General features: G+C 41.7%; 1 protein-coding gene across 5 annotated transcripts in view; it reads left to right on the plus strand.

Annotated features, from left to right (window-relative positions):
• LOC5568103 (PXMP2/4 family protein 3) overlaps positions 1 to 15,987 on the plus strand; it is a 36,161-nt gene extending 20,174 nt beyond the window's left edge. For all 5 annotated transcript variants that reach the window (XM_001651988.2, XM_011495041.2, XM_021840937.1 and 2 more), the window contains one exon: positions 14,959 to 15,987. In XM_001651988.2, the coding sequence (XP_001652038.1) occupies positions 14,959 to 15,072 (114 nt within the window). In that variant the 3' untranslated portion in view covers positions 15,073 to 15,987. The remainder of the gene's footprint in view (positions 1 to 14,958) is intronic.
• The last annotated feature ends 2,138 nt before the right edge of the window (positions 15,988 to 18,125 follow it).

Below are 18,125 nucleotides of genomic sequence, written 5' to 3' on the forward strand. Positions count from 1 at the left end.
TATGTATGTGAGAGTTTTGTACAAAAACTGGGTTGAAGTCAGATTTGAATCAATAAGTTGCATATTTTGCTGACAGTTCAAAAAATCTGGTTCTCAGCTTTACTTTTCGAACATCGACATTCAGATAATTTTGACCAGTTATATAACTCTGGTATCGCTCAGAGTCATACGCGGCGATGATATTACAATGAAACTGCAAAAATAGCATTTATTGATTATCTATTTTTGTGATAAGGTAACTTTGATCGGCTATTGCCCCATTCCTACATGATTTATGAGTTCTGTTTTTAATGAAAATTTGTTCTAGAATTTGTAAAATTTCGTGCAAAAAATGCCTATTGAAGTATAAAATCAGATTTTTGCATGGTTTTCACGATGGTGGCTAGTTGAAGTATCTTTTATGAGGTGCTAAGGTACCCGAGGAGGAACAAATAACTCCCCAATAACTTATGCATACCATTTTTTGGTATCATACCAAAATTAGGTATTTTTCAGTTGTCAATACCTCAACTAGGTATAGTAATGGTATTGAAAAAAATCTTTAAAACCATTAAAAATACTTCATTGAGGTATTAAAAAGCTATTGAGGTCTGCTGGAGGTATTGAACTACAATTGAAAAATTTCGTTTTTATATGAAAATTCATCAAGTATTATTGAGGTATTACAATACCTGATCTAGTTATCAGTTTGGTGTTCGTAGAATATGCTTGAAGTATTATTTGAGGTATTTTACCTCTTATGCAGGGCTCATTTATACCTCATTCAGGTTGTAAGTATTGGAAATTATCTGGTATGGAATACCTCAATTTGGTATTCAGTAGTTATTTTCTTCTGCTCGGGTAATCGCGATCAAAACCTGTTTTCAAGTTCAAATCAGAGGGGACCCATACTGCAAGTATGACCATTTTGTTCCGCCTACCCCTTTGTGTTATTTTGACGCATTTAAAAAATGCTCCTGAGCTGAATTCTTATTTTTTCACGCAAAATATATGACACATAAAGCTGCTTCATAATAGTGAGCATCTACCGTTCTGATTTAAATTCCGTACCGTTAGTGGTGCACCTAAGAGAAAACTGCTAAATCATGGTGATAAAATAATAAAATATGTGATTTTAACGTAACAGACTTAGATTTACACGATCATGAACCATTCAAGCATATTTAGTTGAAAGTTAAACGTGATACTGTAGCAATAGATAAATTTTATTTACTCTTACTATACTCTTTTGCTTACGCTACACTGAATTTTGTTTTAGTCTGTGTAATTTGAATTTATTCTAATGGATCAGTAAAATAACCAAAACGGTCGTTCTGGAAAGCATAGATAGCGCCACCATAGCCTTGTGTGTTTGACAGAACAGCAATGCTGTCACAATGTTAAATCCCATACACAGTGGCGCCTTGGTTTTGATGCGGTGAGCACTTGCAAAAACTATCTTCAATGATCCATTGTGAAATTAAAATCTTTACCTGCCATTCGAAAGGTAAGTGCTTTGATAGCATCATAACGCTGAGGTATCATATAGAATAATTTAGTTTATAAGCCTTCAGATGAATTATACTTCAAATGGCATTAAGTGTGCGTAATATGAATCAAAACGGTATGTGCATCCTGAAATGTGAGAAACAAACTAGATATAAGCTAATAGGATATAATTGATTTTCCAGGATGTATAAAATTTACACACATGATGTGTTGATCCAGAAAACCTGATTTTGTGTAACTTTGTTTTAGACAGCATGTTTACCATCACAAGTATAATTTCGTTATTGCAGGATCCTGGAATCGCAGTATATCTCGGAAATACTTGCAAAAGACCCTACAGCAGGGTGACCAGCGCACCGGGAAATCGGGAAAACCGGGAATTTTATATCACCGGTAGAAAACCGGGAAATATACGGGAATTACAGTTATTACTGAGAAAATGTTTCAATTTGGTGTATGGCCAAGAAATACCTTGGCCATGTCCTTACTACTGGCAAAATAGTTTGCTTGACATTTGTTTTAAAACCTCAAGTATAATAAGCTGATCAATTCTAACATTTTATTGGTATCACAACCGTATTTCAAGCAACTATAATAATTAAAATTGATCTTAAAATTCGATTTTTTAAATCAGTCAGGTAGGGAGCCAGCTTCTATTCTTGGTACTTTTGATTAATTTCACCAGTTGTTTTTGAAAATCTTGACTTTGACTTTTGCTGGCGCTACGTCCTTCAAGACATGACCTGCGCCACAATGTTACGCCAACTAACTCGGTCCATGGCTGCTAACCTCCAATTCCTCGATCGCCCCACACTTCCAAGATCCTGCTCCACTTGGTCAAACCACCTAGCTCGTTGCGCTCCCCTTCGTCTTGTACCGGCCGGATTTGAGTTGAACACCATTTTTGCGGGATTGTTGTCCGGCATTCTCACAACGTGTCCCGCCCATCGTACCCTTCCAGCTTTGGCGACTTTCGTGATACTGGGTTCACCGTAGAGTTGCACAAGCTCGTGGTTCATTCTTCTCCTCCATACGCCGTTCTCACATACTCCGCCGAAGATCGTCCTAAGCACACGTCGTTCAAAAACTCCTAGCGCTTGCAGGTCCTCTTCAAGCATTGTCCACGTCTCATGCCCGTAGAGGACTACCGGTCTTATTAGCGTCTTGTACATGGTACACTTAGTACGGAAGTGAAGTTTACCAGACCGCAAGGTCTTGTGGAGTCCATAGTAAGCACGACTTCCGGCGATGATACGTCTTCGAATTTCTCTGCTGCAGTTGTTATCCGACGTTATCAATGATCCGAGATAGACGAATTCGTCCACCACCTCGAACTCATCCCCGTCGATCGTCACGCGTCTGCCTATGCGAGCTCTATCGCGCTCGGTTCCTCCAGCCAGCAGATATTTCGTCTTCGACGTATTTACCTTCAATCCAACCCGATCTGCTTCACGTTTCAGCCTGGTATACTGTTCAGCAACCACCTGGAACGTTCTTCCGACAATGTCCACGTCGTCAGCGAAACAAATGAACTGGCTGGATTTATTGAAGATCGTGCCCCGCATGTTGAAGCCCGCCCGTTTCATAACACCTTCTAGCGCAATATTGAACAGGAGGCAGGAAAGACCATCGCCTTGTCGAAGTCCTTTGCGTGTTTCAAACGGGTCCGATAAAGCACCCGATATCTTCACACAGCACTGTACACTATCCATCGTAGCTTTGATCAGTCTAGTCAGTTTCCCGGGAAAACCGTTCTCGTCCATAATCTTCCATAGCTCTTCGCGGTCGATGGTATCATAGGCCGCTTTGAAATCGATGAATAGGTGATGCGTAGGGACTTGATATTCGCGACACTTTTGAAGGATCTGCCGCAACATGAAGATTTGGTCTGTCGTCGATCGCCCGTCCACAAATCCGGCTTGATAACTTCCAACAAATCTGCTTGCCAGTGGCGATAGACGGCGGAAGATGATCTGGGAAAGCACTTTATAGGCTGCATTAAGAATGGTGATCGCTCGATAGTTCTCACATTCTAACTTGTCACCCTTTTTGTATATTGGGTATATTATTCCCTCCTTCCACTCCTCCGGTAGCTGTTCTGTATCCCAGATCCTGGCTATCAATCGGTGCAGACAAGTGGCCAACCTGTCCGGGCCCATTTTAATAAGTTCCGCTCCAATACCATCCTTTCCAGCTGCTTTGTTGTTCTTGAGCTGTTTGATAGCATCCTTAACTTCACCTATTGTGGGAGTTGGCACGTCTCCCTCATCCGCCGTACTGATGAAGCCATTCCTCCTGCTGTCTTGATCTTCCTCCTCTGCGCCGTTTAGGTGTTCATCGTAGTGCTGCTTCCACCTTTCAATCACCTCACGTTCGTCCGTCAAGATACCACCATCCTTATCCCGGCACATTTCGGCTCGCGGCACAAAGCCTTTGCGGGATGCATTTAGTTTCTTGTAGAACTTACGTGTTTCTTGAGAACGATACAACTGCTCCATCTCTTCGCACTCCAACTCTTCCAGGCGGCGCTTTTTATCCCGGAATAGATGGGTTTGCTGTCTTCGCTTCTGTTTGTATCGTTCCACGTTTTGACGGGTGCCTTGCTGCAGCATCATCGCCCGCGCTGCATTCTTCTCGTCCAAAACCGTCTGACACTCCTCGTCGAACCAACCGTTCCGTCGATTTGCTTCCACGAACCCAATGGCACCTTCCGCTGCGTTGTTTATGGCTGCTTTGAGACTACTCCAGCAGTCCTCAAGAGGGGCTTCGGTGAGCTCTCCCTCTTCCGGCAACGCTGCCTCAAGGCTTTGCGCGTATTCAGTTGCGACTTCGGGTTGCTTGAGTCGCTCCAGATTGTACCGGGGCGGGCGTCGGTACCGAATGTTGTTCACAACGGAAAGTCGTTGGCGCACTTTAACCGTCACAAGGTAGTGGTCCGAATCGATGTTTACGCCGCGATAGGTTCTGACGTCGATAATGTCCGAGAAGTGCCTTCCATCAATCAAAACGTGGTCGATTTGCGATTCAGTCTGTTGGGGTGATCTCCAGGTGTACCGATACGGGAGGCTGTGCTGGAAGTAGGTACTACGTATGGCCATGTTTTTGGAGGCGGCGAAATCAATCAGTCTAAGGCCGTTTTCGTTCGTAAGCTGGTGAGCGCTGAACTTCCCTATAATCGGTCTAAATTCCTCCTCCTGGCCAACCTGAGCGTTGAGATCGATTTTGACATCATGGCTTGGGCAGCCGTCGTATTCACGTTCCAGCTGCGCGTAGAAAGCGTCCTTATCGTCATCGTCACTTGCTAGGTGAGGGCTGTGCACGTTGATTATGCTGATATTGAAGAAACGGCCTTTGATCCTCAACTTGCACATTCTGTTGTCGATTGGCCACCACCCAATCACGCGCCTCTGCATTTCGCCCATCACGATAAAAGCTGTGCCCAGCTCATGTCTATTGCCGCAGCTCTGGTAGATGGTATAACCATCCCTATACGTATGTACCGTCGACCCTTTCCAGCAAACCTCCTGCAGCGCTACGATGTCGAACTTGCGGACCCTCAATAATTCGGAAAGAATGCGGGTACTTCCCAAGAAATTGAGAGACTTACAGTTCCATGATCCGAGTTTCCAATCGTTAGTCCGTTTTCGATGCCTGGGTCTATGCCGATTGTTCCGGTCCGAATTTACATTGTATGCTTCCTGTACTGATGATTTTTACGGCTGGCTTGTAAGGCCTGCACCAACCCCCTGTCTCGCCGGAGGATCATCGTGCACAGCACTGTTTAGAGTCCCACGCTGGCACTAGGACGATGATCAGCCGCTCCTAACATGGAGAACAGACGCTGTTTTGAGCCGCCCCTAACATGGAGAACAGACGCTCTGATAAGCTACACCCTCAGAAGAGAGAAGCCCCCCTTCCCTGTCAGCATACGACCAAGGTTCCACCAGGGTTGGTTACCCGATCTTCCCTACGGTTACTCGTATCCCAGGCGGCACCACGGGGAGGTAGGGATAGGAGTTACTGGACAAGAGGCTAAGGACCACAAATGGGGTCTATTTTATACCTGCAGGTACGCGAAGTACCAATGGTACGCATTGTCCAGTCATTTACCACCCAAATCTGAATGAAAATCTACTGAGCTCAAATCCGGCCACAATGTGCGTCGTGTTGAACTGCTTCATATTGCAAAGATTCAAACAATTCGGCCGAGAAAAAAAATCCATGCCAAAGTTAGTCACCGAAGTGACCAAGTAGTTCTTTCCCCTGTAATGTTTTTTATTACGCCTTTTTTCTACAATTTTAGAGGAACTTTTTAAAATTAGCATTTAGCTTATTTCTTTGCTAGCGACTGAGGAAGTTTTTGTAGTCATACATAAATATTGATATTTTTTGGCTTAATATGGTGAACCGTACACAAGTTTAGAGTAACTAGAATTTACTTCAAATACGAAAATCCTGTAAAATCTTATATCAAAAATATATGTTCTGATAAAGTTGGCAGATTTTGACATGATGTAGAAGTTAGCAGAACATCATATAACTGCTATAGACTGGACATAAATTGTTGATTTTATGCTTTAAACATCGCTTCTGTTAAATCTATCAAAAGATAAGAAACATATGTTTCAAAGTTCAATTTACATCTGTGTAATACAAAAATAAGCCTATAGTCACCGAGCTATTGTACCAGAACGGCAACAACGTTGAAACGTTCAATTTTGGCATCACGTCTGAAAATTTAATTCCGAACCGTGCCAAATCGAACGGTAATTTTGTGGTGCATCTTTTAACACGATTGATCGTGAATGGAAATAAAAACTCATCCTACAACTTGATTTTGATGAAATTTTTGATTCCTTCGTCACTTAACCATAAGTGCTATTGCTCATATTACGGTGTGTAATTTTTAGGATTTTTTTTCAGGAAATTATTCAAATAATTGTCCTAAGCTCCATTCAGGCGTTACTCCGTAGATTTATTCAGGAATTCATCTAGTAATTCAATTATGAATTTCCTAAGGAAACAAGAATTCCGTTATGATCATTCATTTTCGTTTATTTAGTTAACATCTAGACAGATAACACTGAATCAACAATTTCACGCCACAATACTCGGTTCGTGGCCGCATCTCTCCATCCTCGGTTCTGCCCCACGCTCGCCAAATCGATATGCACTTGATCCGGCCACCTAGCTCGCTGCGCTCCACGCAGCGGATGTTGTCCGGCATTCTTGCAACATGCCTGCCCATCGTATCCTTCCAGCTTTGGCCACCTTCTGCATACTGGGTTCGCCGTAGAGTTATGCGAGCTCGTGGTTCATCCTTCGCCGCCACACACCGTCAAAGAACGTCCCAAGCACCCGACGTTCAAAGACTCCAAGTGCTTGCAGGTCCTCCTCGAGCATCGTCCACGCTTCATGCCCATAGAGGACTACCGACCTTATGAGCGTTTTGTACATGGTACATTTGGTGCGGGCGTGAATCTTTTTTGACCGCAGCTTCTTTTGGAGCCCATAGTAGGCCCAACTTTCACTCCGTATTTCACGGCTAACGTTATTGTCAGCCATCAGCAAGGATCCAAGGTAGATGAACTCGTCGACCACCTCGAACGTATCCCCGTCTATCGTAACACTGCTACCTAGGCGAGTCCTGTCGCGATCGGCCCCACCAGCTAGCATGCACTTTGTCTTGGTTGTATTCACCACCAGTCCAACTTTTGCTGCCTCGCGTTTCAGGCGGGTGTACAGGTCTGCCACCTTTTCAAATGTTCGGCCGACGATGTCCATATCATCCGCGAAGCAAACAAATTGACTGGATCTCGTAAAAATCGTACCCCGACTCTCCGCATAACAACTTTTAGCGCAATATTAAACAACAGGCCCGAAAGTCCATCACCAAGTCGTAGTCCCCGAATGGATCCAAACAAACTGGAATGTTCGCCTGAAACCTTCACACAATTTTGCACACCTTCCATCGTCGCTCTTAACAGTCTCGTGAGCTTCCCGGGAAAGCTGTTCTCGTCCATGATTTTCCATAGCTCTACGCGGTCGATACTATCGTATGCCGCCTTGAAGTCGATGAAAAGGTGATCCGTTGGGTCCTGGTATTCATCGCATTTTTGGAGGATTTGCCGTATAGTAAAGATCTGGTCCGTTGTCAAACGGCCGTCAATAAAGCCGGCTTGATAACTTCCCGCGAACTCGTTTACTACACATGACAGACGACGGAAGATGATCTGGGATAATACTTTGTGTGTTCGTCGAAGTGCTGTTTCCACCTTTCGATCACCTCACGCTCGTTCGTCAAAATGCTCCCATCCTTATCCCTGCACATCTTGGCTCGCTGCACGAAGCCGTTGCGGGATGCGGTGAGATTCTGATAGAACTTACGCGTTTCTTGAGACCGACACAGTTGTTCCATCGCCTCGCACTCCGTCTCCTCCAGGCGGCGTTTTTTTCTCCCGAAAGAGGCGGGTCTGCTGTTGCTGTTTCCGTCTATAACGTTCCACGTTTGCCGGGTCCCTTGCTGCAGCATGACCGCCCACACTGCATTCTTCTCCGTCAGAATTTGTCTACATTCCTCGTCGAATCAATCGTTCCGTCGACTTCGTCGCACGTTGCTCTCAGCTGCATCGTTGATGGCTGCTTTCACTGTTCTCCAGCAGTCCTCAAGGGGGGCTTCATCCAGCTCACCCTCTTCCGGTAATGCAGCCTCGAGGTGCTGCGCATATGCAGCTGCGATATCCGACTGCTTAAGCCGCTCTAGGTCATACCGGGGCGGCCGTTGGTACCGTACGTCGTTAACGACGGAGAGTTTTGGGCGCAGTTTGACCATCACCAGATAGTGGTCAGAGTCGATGTTAGCGCCACGATAGGTCCTGTCGTCGATAATGTCGGAGAAGTGGCGTCCATCAATTAGAACGTGGTCGATTTGTGATTATGTCTGCTGTGGTGATCTCCAGGTGTATCCGTATGGAAGGTTGTGCTGGAAGTAGGTGCTACGAAGGGCCATATTCTTGGAGGCGGCGAAATCAATTCGTCGTAAGCCGTTTTCGTTCGTCATCCGGTCGGCGCTGAACTTTCCAATCGTCGGTTTGAACTCCTCCTCCTGGCCAACCTGAGCGTTTAGATCTCTTATGATGATTTTGACGTCATGGATTGGGCAGCTGTCGTACTCGCGTTCGAGCTACGCGTAAAAAGCGTCTTTATCATCATCAGTGCTTCCGGATTGAGGGCTGTGCACGTTTATTATGCTGAAGTTGAAGAACCGGCCTTTGAGCCTCAACTTGCACATTCTATGCGCAGCTCTGGTAGATGGTATGGTTACTTCTAAACGTTCGCACCATTGATCCCTTCCAACACACCTCCTGCAACGCTACGATGCCGAGTCCGCGGACACAACATGCTCCTCAGCTTAGTGTTCATATGAGCACTAAGAACTTTCTGTGCCAAAGTTGTCATTTTCGCATTCGTATATCGTGCGGCAGGTACGATGATATTCTATGCCCAGGGAAGTCAAGGAAATTTCCATTACGAAAAGATCATAGACCGACCGGGAATCGAACCCAGACACCTTCAGCATGGCTTTGCTTTGTAGCCGTGGACTCTAACCACTCGGCTAAGGAAGGCCCAAGAAATTAACCTGTATATTTTCTTAAGATCACCACAGAAATTACCGTAAAGTGCCCTAATTCTGCGCAGTGCCTAATTCCGCGCATTTCATACAAAATTATTTATATATGGAAATACACATTAATATTTCAGCAACTTTTAATGCTATTCGAGGCTACTTTGATTAAGAATAAGTTTGAATCACAAATGAAAGCAAATAAGGCATTTTTTCGCGGCATAAAAAAATAATCAGTGAAGGCCCGTCGGAGTAGGCGTTATTTTTCTAATTTTCTTAGCGTCCGCGCTAAGACTGTAGGACAACAATAAACGCGATTTCTTTATTTAAAATGTTTTATTTTTTATGTAATATTCCATGGAACTACTTGCTACAGATATGTTTCATGGTGCTTCTATGAAATCTTATCAAATATTAGCATAATTATTGAGTTTTATTCAAAAAAGTACTGCGCGGAATTAGGCCACGTCTTTTTTCATAATGCCCTAATTCCGCGCACTGTTCTTCGCTTAACAACAGACAAGTAAAACATGCTACAGTCATCTCTCCCTTACTCGATATTGAAGGGACCATCGAGTTAGGGAGGTATCGAGTTACAGAACACAAAATCAGTGCAACTGCGTTCCAAGGGACCATCGAGTTAGCCATGAAAACCAACTTTTACTATGGTTCTCTAACTCGATATCGAGATACGGAATATCGAGTAAGGGAGAGTTAACTGTATATCCGTCTTCACATCTGTCTATTTCTCTGAAAAGTAACTTTATGCATACATACGTTTCATGTACAAGCGAAATATCGGGAAAGCCAACTTAGGCAGCGTCCATAAATGACGTAGCATCTTTTGACCAATTTTTGACACCCCTTCACCCTTCGTAGCTTATTTTCCCATACTTGATACATGGTTCGTAGCAAAATCGTAGACTCCCCCCTCCCCCTCCCCCCTAAAATGCTACGTCATTTATGGATGGTCCCTTACAGGGAAAAATACCACGTGGTTTATGCACAGCCCCAAAAAAATAGTCTATACACACTTAGATTTTTTTCACGAGCTCTGTCTGTGCGCACAAAATTTACTTAGCATAATGAACCACAAATAACATTGGCAATGTATACTTCAGGGTGGCCACCAAATGTTCATTTTGAAATTCCCGCTTTTTTCCCGGTTTTCCCGGTATAAATTTCAAAATTTTCCCGGTTTTTTATTGAGGAGACCAAACGCAAACAGGTTACCCTTTGGTCGGTTTGTAAATTGAATATACCGAAAAAAATCTACTTCAAGTTTTTCGGCGGTATTTCAATGGAAAAATAATATTATTCGTAGAAGATTGGCATGGTTTTCTGGCCTTCATACAATTAGTATGGAATGAAAAATTGCTGAAAAAAACTTAAAAAACGATTTTCTCAAAGCTAGGTTTTTGTCCCTTACACCCTTTTGCTAATAACCCCCTCAATTGTGCTATTCTATTCTTGGCACTCTAAAAATGTCCTATTCTATTGGCACTTTTAGTTCGATTTGACAGAGATTTGTTTTTAAAGCTACCAAGCCCATATTTATCAACAACTAGCTGTCCCAGGTTTTTAAAAAATCCCGAATTTTGTGTCAAATTAGCATTTCCCGTTTTCTAAACTTTCTCGGAGGATTTTGAGAAATATTTTTGAACACAAACACGTCGGAGCCCTTGAGGAAAACGAAAGTGCAAGAATTGTTCAAATCGGCCGTCTCGTTCTCAAACCAACTCGTGACATAAAAACACCATTCCATTTTCATTTATATAAATATACTAGTGGTCCCGGCAAACTTTGTCTTGCCATCAAGTAGGCTGTTGCAAAACGTCATGTAATCCCTCATACAAAATGACACCTGAGTCTTCTCCCGTTTTTCCGATTATTCCGGAGATTTTCCCAAACTTTTTCCTTGCACGAACACGTCGCATCCCTTGTCGAGTGCAACAATGAAAAACTTACATCAATCCGTTGATCCGTTCTCAAGTTATTTCGTGACATACAAACATCACTCCATTTTTATTTATATAGATAGATATGCCCCTATTGTGCATCTTACTGCCATATTCAAAAGTATTCAATTTCCAATTTTTCAATTTTTTATCTTCATAAAAATGAAGAGTTTACCAAAGCAAAAGTTTAAGGTGAGGATGAAACCAAAGCAAACAAAGCCACACATGTTGAAGCATGTATTTCACCTTACATATTCAACTTTCAGTCGATTAGATAACGAATGACATATTAGAAGCTCTTATGAATGAAGCATTGATTTTAAGAACATTCGGATTTGATTTATTGATTTATGTTAAACAATTGAAGAAAATTTTGAGTGCTTAAACCTTCTGCTAGAAACTCTGATTCAAAGCATCGAGTCAGCTGAGAAAAAAAAAATATTTCGAAACATTGCTAACCAATGAGTAAAGTGAAACATTTCTGAGAAGTATAGTGTACCAAAGTAGACTATTTCTACAAAAAAAAAATCATTATTGTTTAAAAGTTATTTGTCCAAAATTACACACGCTTAATGGGACTATCATCAACCGTTAGGGTCGATTTACCAATAGCCGCATAGCTAAGAACAAATATTCGTATAAAATCAAAATAACGCTAGCGTCATTATTGTTACATCATCTGAAGGCTTTTCATCTTGGTTTTGTAGGAAAAATATGATCGTAGTAGTAGTAAACTCATATGTTTGTATTAATTATCGCTTGTGCCACTATAGGAAGGAACACATGTGCCTATAGTAGCACTATTTCTAATTTCTGTTCCTATAGTAGCACTAGCATCACGACGTTGGCAAAATACAAATCAAAACCGTATTTTTACGAAACTTTTATATTTTTCCTTTAAAATGTGAATCAAAGGCTTTCGTTTGACGTAAAAAAAGTTTTTAATTAATCAATATTTTCGTCAAATAAAAAATAGTTTCTCTCAGTAATGCTACTATAGGAACAATAGGTTTACTATAGGCACAAGGGAGTTCAATTTTTTATGCAAAACTTATTATTTCGAACATTTTTGAACAAAATCAAGCTGTGTATCAATGGTACTTGGACAAATAGCTCCTGACCTTCATGTCAAAAAATATTTTGAAACGATTTATAGTCTACTAAGGGAACACTGACCCTACAACTTTCTACAACTAATTTTTGTGGTTTTGTACATAGCTTAAAGATGTTCGTTCAAAATGATTTTCCCGGTGATCATCTAAAATTCCCGGTTTTTCCCGTCTTTTTCCCGATGGATTCGAATTCCCGTCTTTTTCCCGCTTTTCCCGTTTTTCCCGGTTCGGTGGCCACCCTGATACTTGTTTATGATTCTTATTTATATTATACAATCCATATATTATCCATATATCCAATTATTGTAAAAACAACATATCGTTCACATGTTCAACAGGTCGTAATTTGTAGAAGACCCCACAAATTACGACACACTCTCGGGAAATGATTCACGAAAACTTTACGATCTCTACATAATTTACGAAGCCTCCATACAAAAAGTATGATAATACGGTGGAGAGGGATTGAAAATGGCCATATTTTGTGTGGCGTAATTTATGGATGACCCTAAGGTTCTTCTGAGGTTTCTTTTTGCTTAAAAAATAAGTTTCAGTTACCCGTGATATTAGTGGATACCATTAATTGATTTGCTTAAAACCCTTTGATTCCAAGCAATAATGCGAACTGGTCCTTGTATTGTATGAACAGTGCAGTTTGCTACAAAGCAAAGCCATGCTGAAGGTGTCTGGATTCGATTCCCGGTCGGTCCAGGATATTTTCGTAGTGGAAATTTCCTTGACTTCCCTGGGCATGAGGTATCATCGTGCCTGCAACACGAATGCCAACGAATGCAAAAATGGCAACTTTGACAAAGAAAGCTTCAGTTAATAACTGTGGAAGTGCTCATAAGAACACTAAGATGAGAAGCAGGCTCTGTCCCAGTGAGGACGTTAATGCCAAGAAGAAGAAGATGGGGGTTTTTTCTCGACCGAATTGTCTAAAACTATGCAATAAGAAGCATATTTAAGCCAAATATGAGCTCAGTAGATTTCGAAAGAGTATTTCATTTCTAAACTTTCCAGTTCAGTGAATAAAATAATTAAATTGTTAGATTCTATGCTATGGGATAATTTCACAACATAAAATAGGGTGCTCATAGCACCCCATCGACAGAAGAATCGACGAAAAAATCATTCGTGTTTTTTTTTTAAGACGACGGAAATCGTGCGTATCTAGTGTATTGATCTAAAAATTTCAATTATTACGACTTTTCTTAAGATGGCCAAATTGCCCCACTTTCCCCTAGACGAAATTCACACGTACCAATGCTTTGGTTATCTTTATTTCATGTGATAGACAAAAAGTTAATAAAAAAACTGAACGTAGACTAAAAAGTTACGGTTCATACAAAACTGTTGGAGAGCAGGTACATCACACACCCTGCAGTGGAGATGTCAATGGGTAAGAATTGTAGAGGTAGTATTTTAAGCGAATGAATTGTAGATATCTTTACCCAGACATGAAATAAAAGAGAGGTGCTGACGTGGTAGCAATATCAGTCAGTAGCCTGCGGTGTGGAGCGAATAGCCTTGTTTTGTTTGCGTAGTTTTATTTTCAACAGGTTATGGGCCCAGGAACGCCTGGAAGACGCTGAGGCAGCTTCAATGAGGGACCACGAGGAAGCACCTGGACGAGGAGACATGGCCTAGACGATGAGGCAGAATCTCGGTAAGGAGGTAGAGCCTGGACGGAAGGTGGAGTCTGGACGGGAGGTGGCTTGGACGAGGTGCCCAAGAGTTGGAGGCCAAGATGCTGAGAACGAGGCTGAAGGTGCGGATGCTGGCTGATCGGACGACGAGCTCGGAAGTGCTGGAGGAACTCGGAAGTCAGGAGGAGCTCGTAGGACGGCGCGGTTGACCAGGAGGACGATGGTGCAGCTGGCCAGGAGAAGCTCGACTAGGAGGAGTTCGGTAGCTGGAGCTCGGTGCCAGGAGGAGCTTAGTGGACAAGAGAGCTCGGGTGGCAGATGGCGGTTTGAAGGTTGTGTGATGAGGAGGAGTGTTGGAGAGCAGGTACATCACACACCCTGCAGTGGAGATGTCAATGGGTAAGAATTGTAGAGGTAGTATTTTAAGCGAATGAATTGTAGATATCTTTACCCAGACATGAAATAAAAGAGAGGTGCTGACGTGGTAGCAATATCAGTCAGTAGCCTGCGGTGTGGAGCGAATAGCCTTGTTTTGTTTGCGTAGTTTTATTTTCAACAAAAACTCTACGTTTTCTCATACAAAAAGTGTTACGGAAGGGAAGGGGGTTGAATATTTTCAATTTTAAGTGTTACGTAACTAATGGATGCAGCCCCTTATCAAAATTAATGTTAATTTGATTGTTTCATGAGTGCGCGGAATTAGGCATTCTTCTGCGCGGAATATGGAAAAGCGTTTAAAAAATGCGCGGAATTAGGCAATTTCAACAAGTGAAGTATTTCAAAAAAATCACAATTGTAAATTATGAATACAGTCTAGTTTATATTTTCCCCATAATCTTGAATAGATTTGCTAGCGATCCACCCATAAAGCTTTTTTGTTGATGCAATACTAATTTTAAATTAACAATTTGAATCGTTTTATTCCTTAACTGCGCTGAATTACGGCACTTTACGGTACTTCCAAATTTTTTTTTTTACTCACAATTGTAAAAACTTTTACTTGTTTAAAAAAGTACCAACTCTGAAAAAGAAACGGCTTTTAATTGAAATAATCTTTTGAATATTCCAAACAAATCAAACACTTTGAACCAATATTAATCATGCTTTCTACCTCTCCCATTCCGCAGCTACGCGTGCTTGTCGCCAATATCATCGGATTCTGCTGGATCGTCTTCCTGTCGGCCAAGCGCCGAAAGGCCGAACTCATGCGCCGCCAGGCGGAGGAACAGCGAAACTCCTGAGTGACGGAGAACGTCTCGTTCTGGCCGTTCGCCGTAATGACGGGGAAGCGCTGGAACGACGACGACGATGTTGACAACTACGTAGCACCGGAGAAGCCCACGTCGTACGAGAAGCTGGCCGGAGGCATATCAACGTAGAGGTACATTTCGACACAAAGAAAAAAAGAAAAACCAAACAGCAAAACTTTCGGAAGGAAAATCCGCAGCAATCAGTTTTTTTTTATTTTTAACCTTCCGAGAAATGGGAACAGAAGCATTCCATAAATAGCAAGGGAGAAACGGTTATAGGAAATAAGTTCCGGCGATTTACAAAAACTTTGCAAGTATCAGTGCAAAGATTAAACGACCCAGTAACAACAATAACAGAAATCGAAAACAACAATTAGCAAAATTTGCATAAATAAAGATAACAAATTAAATAAAGAAAACCACAAAACAAAACAAGCAGCCTTTTTAAAATTCGCGCATAGAAACAAATAGCAAAAATCAAACACAAACACGAAGCTAGAGCATGAATGCTCGCATCGCGCGAGCAGAATTAACAAATAACTAGGACATACGTTTCAAAATGTAGGCGCGATTTGTTCAAAGCATTTAAAGAGTAACAACAAAAGAGAAAAAAATCAAATTTGCTTCCTTGGTAAAATAATGCAATAATAATCATCAGTGCGACGCTGTGGTGCGGAGAGTAAGAATGAAATTCCTGTTTTTAACTATTGACTATTGTAGTAGCAATCAGATCCTTCCCACGCAGCAGCACTCGACGAGACGTGTTTGGTTCATGATATAGTTATATAAAACACGCTAGGGGTTAGGAAGGTGCGCGAAAGACTTTTTTTTTATTCTGTTACACATTTTGTTCTTGGATGTAAGTTTAGTAAGATTATGGGGTAAATAAAAGCATTTTATATCACACGATGTTGGATTTACTGGCGAAAGAATTTATCATATTGTCAGACTGTTGAGATCACGTAGATGAACAACTTGTTTCTGCGGTTGTTGACCACCACCCCCCCTCAATTTTGTAATGGGCCAGTCCTAGTTTCCTAGAGCTCATCCATTCCTCAACTATGGAAACAGAGTGCGCTGCTATCAACTCTACTTCTTCCATCGATTTGCCTTAGACCACTGTGATATCACCGTCGGCGAAGCCAACAATCTTAACACCCATCGGAAGGGGCAGTCTCAGTACGTCATCGTACATCGCTCCAGGATTGAACCTTGAGGTACTCCCGCGGTAATTCGAACGCTTTTCTGCCCCTCCTCTGTGTCATACATCAAATGAATCTGTGAATCATACCATCAAAATAGCTTTCTAGAAGCTTGCACAACTGCACCGGTACCTCGAGGCGGTGAAGTGCATAGGCTATCGCTTCCCAGCTTGCGCTGTTGAACGCATTCTTCACGGATACCGCTCCTTTTATGCTCGATTGCCACCTCAGCTGTCTGAACGACCGACTGGATAGCATCCAAAGTATATTTACCTTTCCTGAATCCAAACTGGTTGTTGGACAGGCCGTCCGCACATTCTGTAAACGGTATTAGCCTGTTGAGGATCAACCTCTCCAATAACTTGCCCGTCGTATCTAGTAGACAGATAGGTCTATACGCCGACGGGTCACCTGGTGGTTTCCCCGGCTTTGGTAGTAGCACCAATTTCTGTCGCTTCCATACATCCGGGAAGATTCCTTGATCTATGCAAGGATCCATGGCTAATCCTCTGCAGCCAACTCTTGGTCGGCGCGCCATAGCCGCTGCAAAAATGCCACATGACTTTGAAACGCTCTTTTAGCTTTATATGAAAGATATGGAACCCTAGAATGGAACTCCGGACATGTTTTGTAAGTATGCTACACTCAGATTAGATTACTGGGATCGATAAAATTTTACTGAGTTTTTGAACTACCGAAAAAGTCAGTAAAATGTAAATTAATGAAAAAAAGTAAAAGTCAGTAAAATGATTGAATGGCAAATATCGCCAGGTTTTATTTTTCATTGGTATTAAAATATAGCCCACCGCAAAATTTCAAATTAAAATTCCTGTTTTTCGATTTTAAACACTTTTTTTTAGTTTACTGACTTTCTCGGTAGTGCAAAAACCCAGTAATTTTTACCGAACAGATTGAGTGTGTATTCTGGGCACAAGAGCACCTATAACCCTATAAAAGTTCATTTGCATGTATGGTACGACAGTTCAAATTTCATGGTTTTTTATTCTGATTAAAAAAAAAAGCATCAAGAGGATCAACAGCTAAATTTGGCCCTATTTGGTTTCCGAAACCGGTTCCGGTAGGGTGTGATGTGGACATGTTCCATCATATAGTTCTATCATGTGACAGCTCAAAAAGTCATGATTTTTTATCCAGATATAGATTGATTGACCATTTTTGCATGTGTATATCGTGTGGCAGGTACGAAGATACTGTATGCTCTTGTAAGTCGAGACATTTTCAATACAAAACAATCTTCGACGACCGATGAGTTTCGAACGCATGCCGCTCAGCTTGGTGTGCATGTTTTATCCCTATAAGACGCTGAAGAGTTAAAGGGTTTTTCCCGGTTGCCCAAAATATTAACAAACTGATGACAAAATGATCTTTGGAGTTAATATTTTAGTTTTTTTTTCTCATACACATTTAGGAGGTCTTTAACTAACTTATTTATGAATTATTTTTATTTATATTTATAAAATGCTATAAGCTTCAAACGATTCAAATTTCGAAAACGTTTTGGACAAAAAGATATAAACTATTTGTTGAAATATCTAAAGACCGTCCACCAACGAGAATTCATGGAAAGTCCAGAGAGAATTTGGAATTATATGAACAAATTTCTGCTCTGTGTATTTGAGTTTGGACTATATTTCCAAAAAGGGCGAAGCTCAATAGTCAATCTATTACCTTCTGAGAATGCCTTCGGAACAATGCGTAAGATATGGCCCTTCATAGAGAAATTCTTGATCTGGTGGAACTCTCGTTGAATCCAAGCAGAGAATAACAGAAATAATATCCTCTAATACATTTTTTTTATCCCCCTATGAAGTTGGCTAACAC

The sequence above is a fragment of the Aedes aegypti genome, chromosome 2, assembly GCF_002204515.2.
Source record: "Aedes aegypti strain LVP_AGWG chromosome 2, AaegL5.0 Primary Assembly, whole genome shotgun sequence".
NCBI classification, from domain to species: domain Eukaryota; kingdom Metazoa; phylum Arthropoda; class Insecta; order Diptera; family Culicidae; genus Aedes; species Aedes aegypti.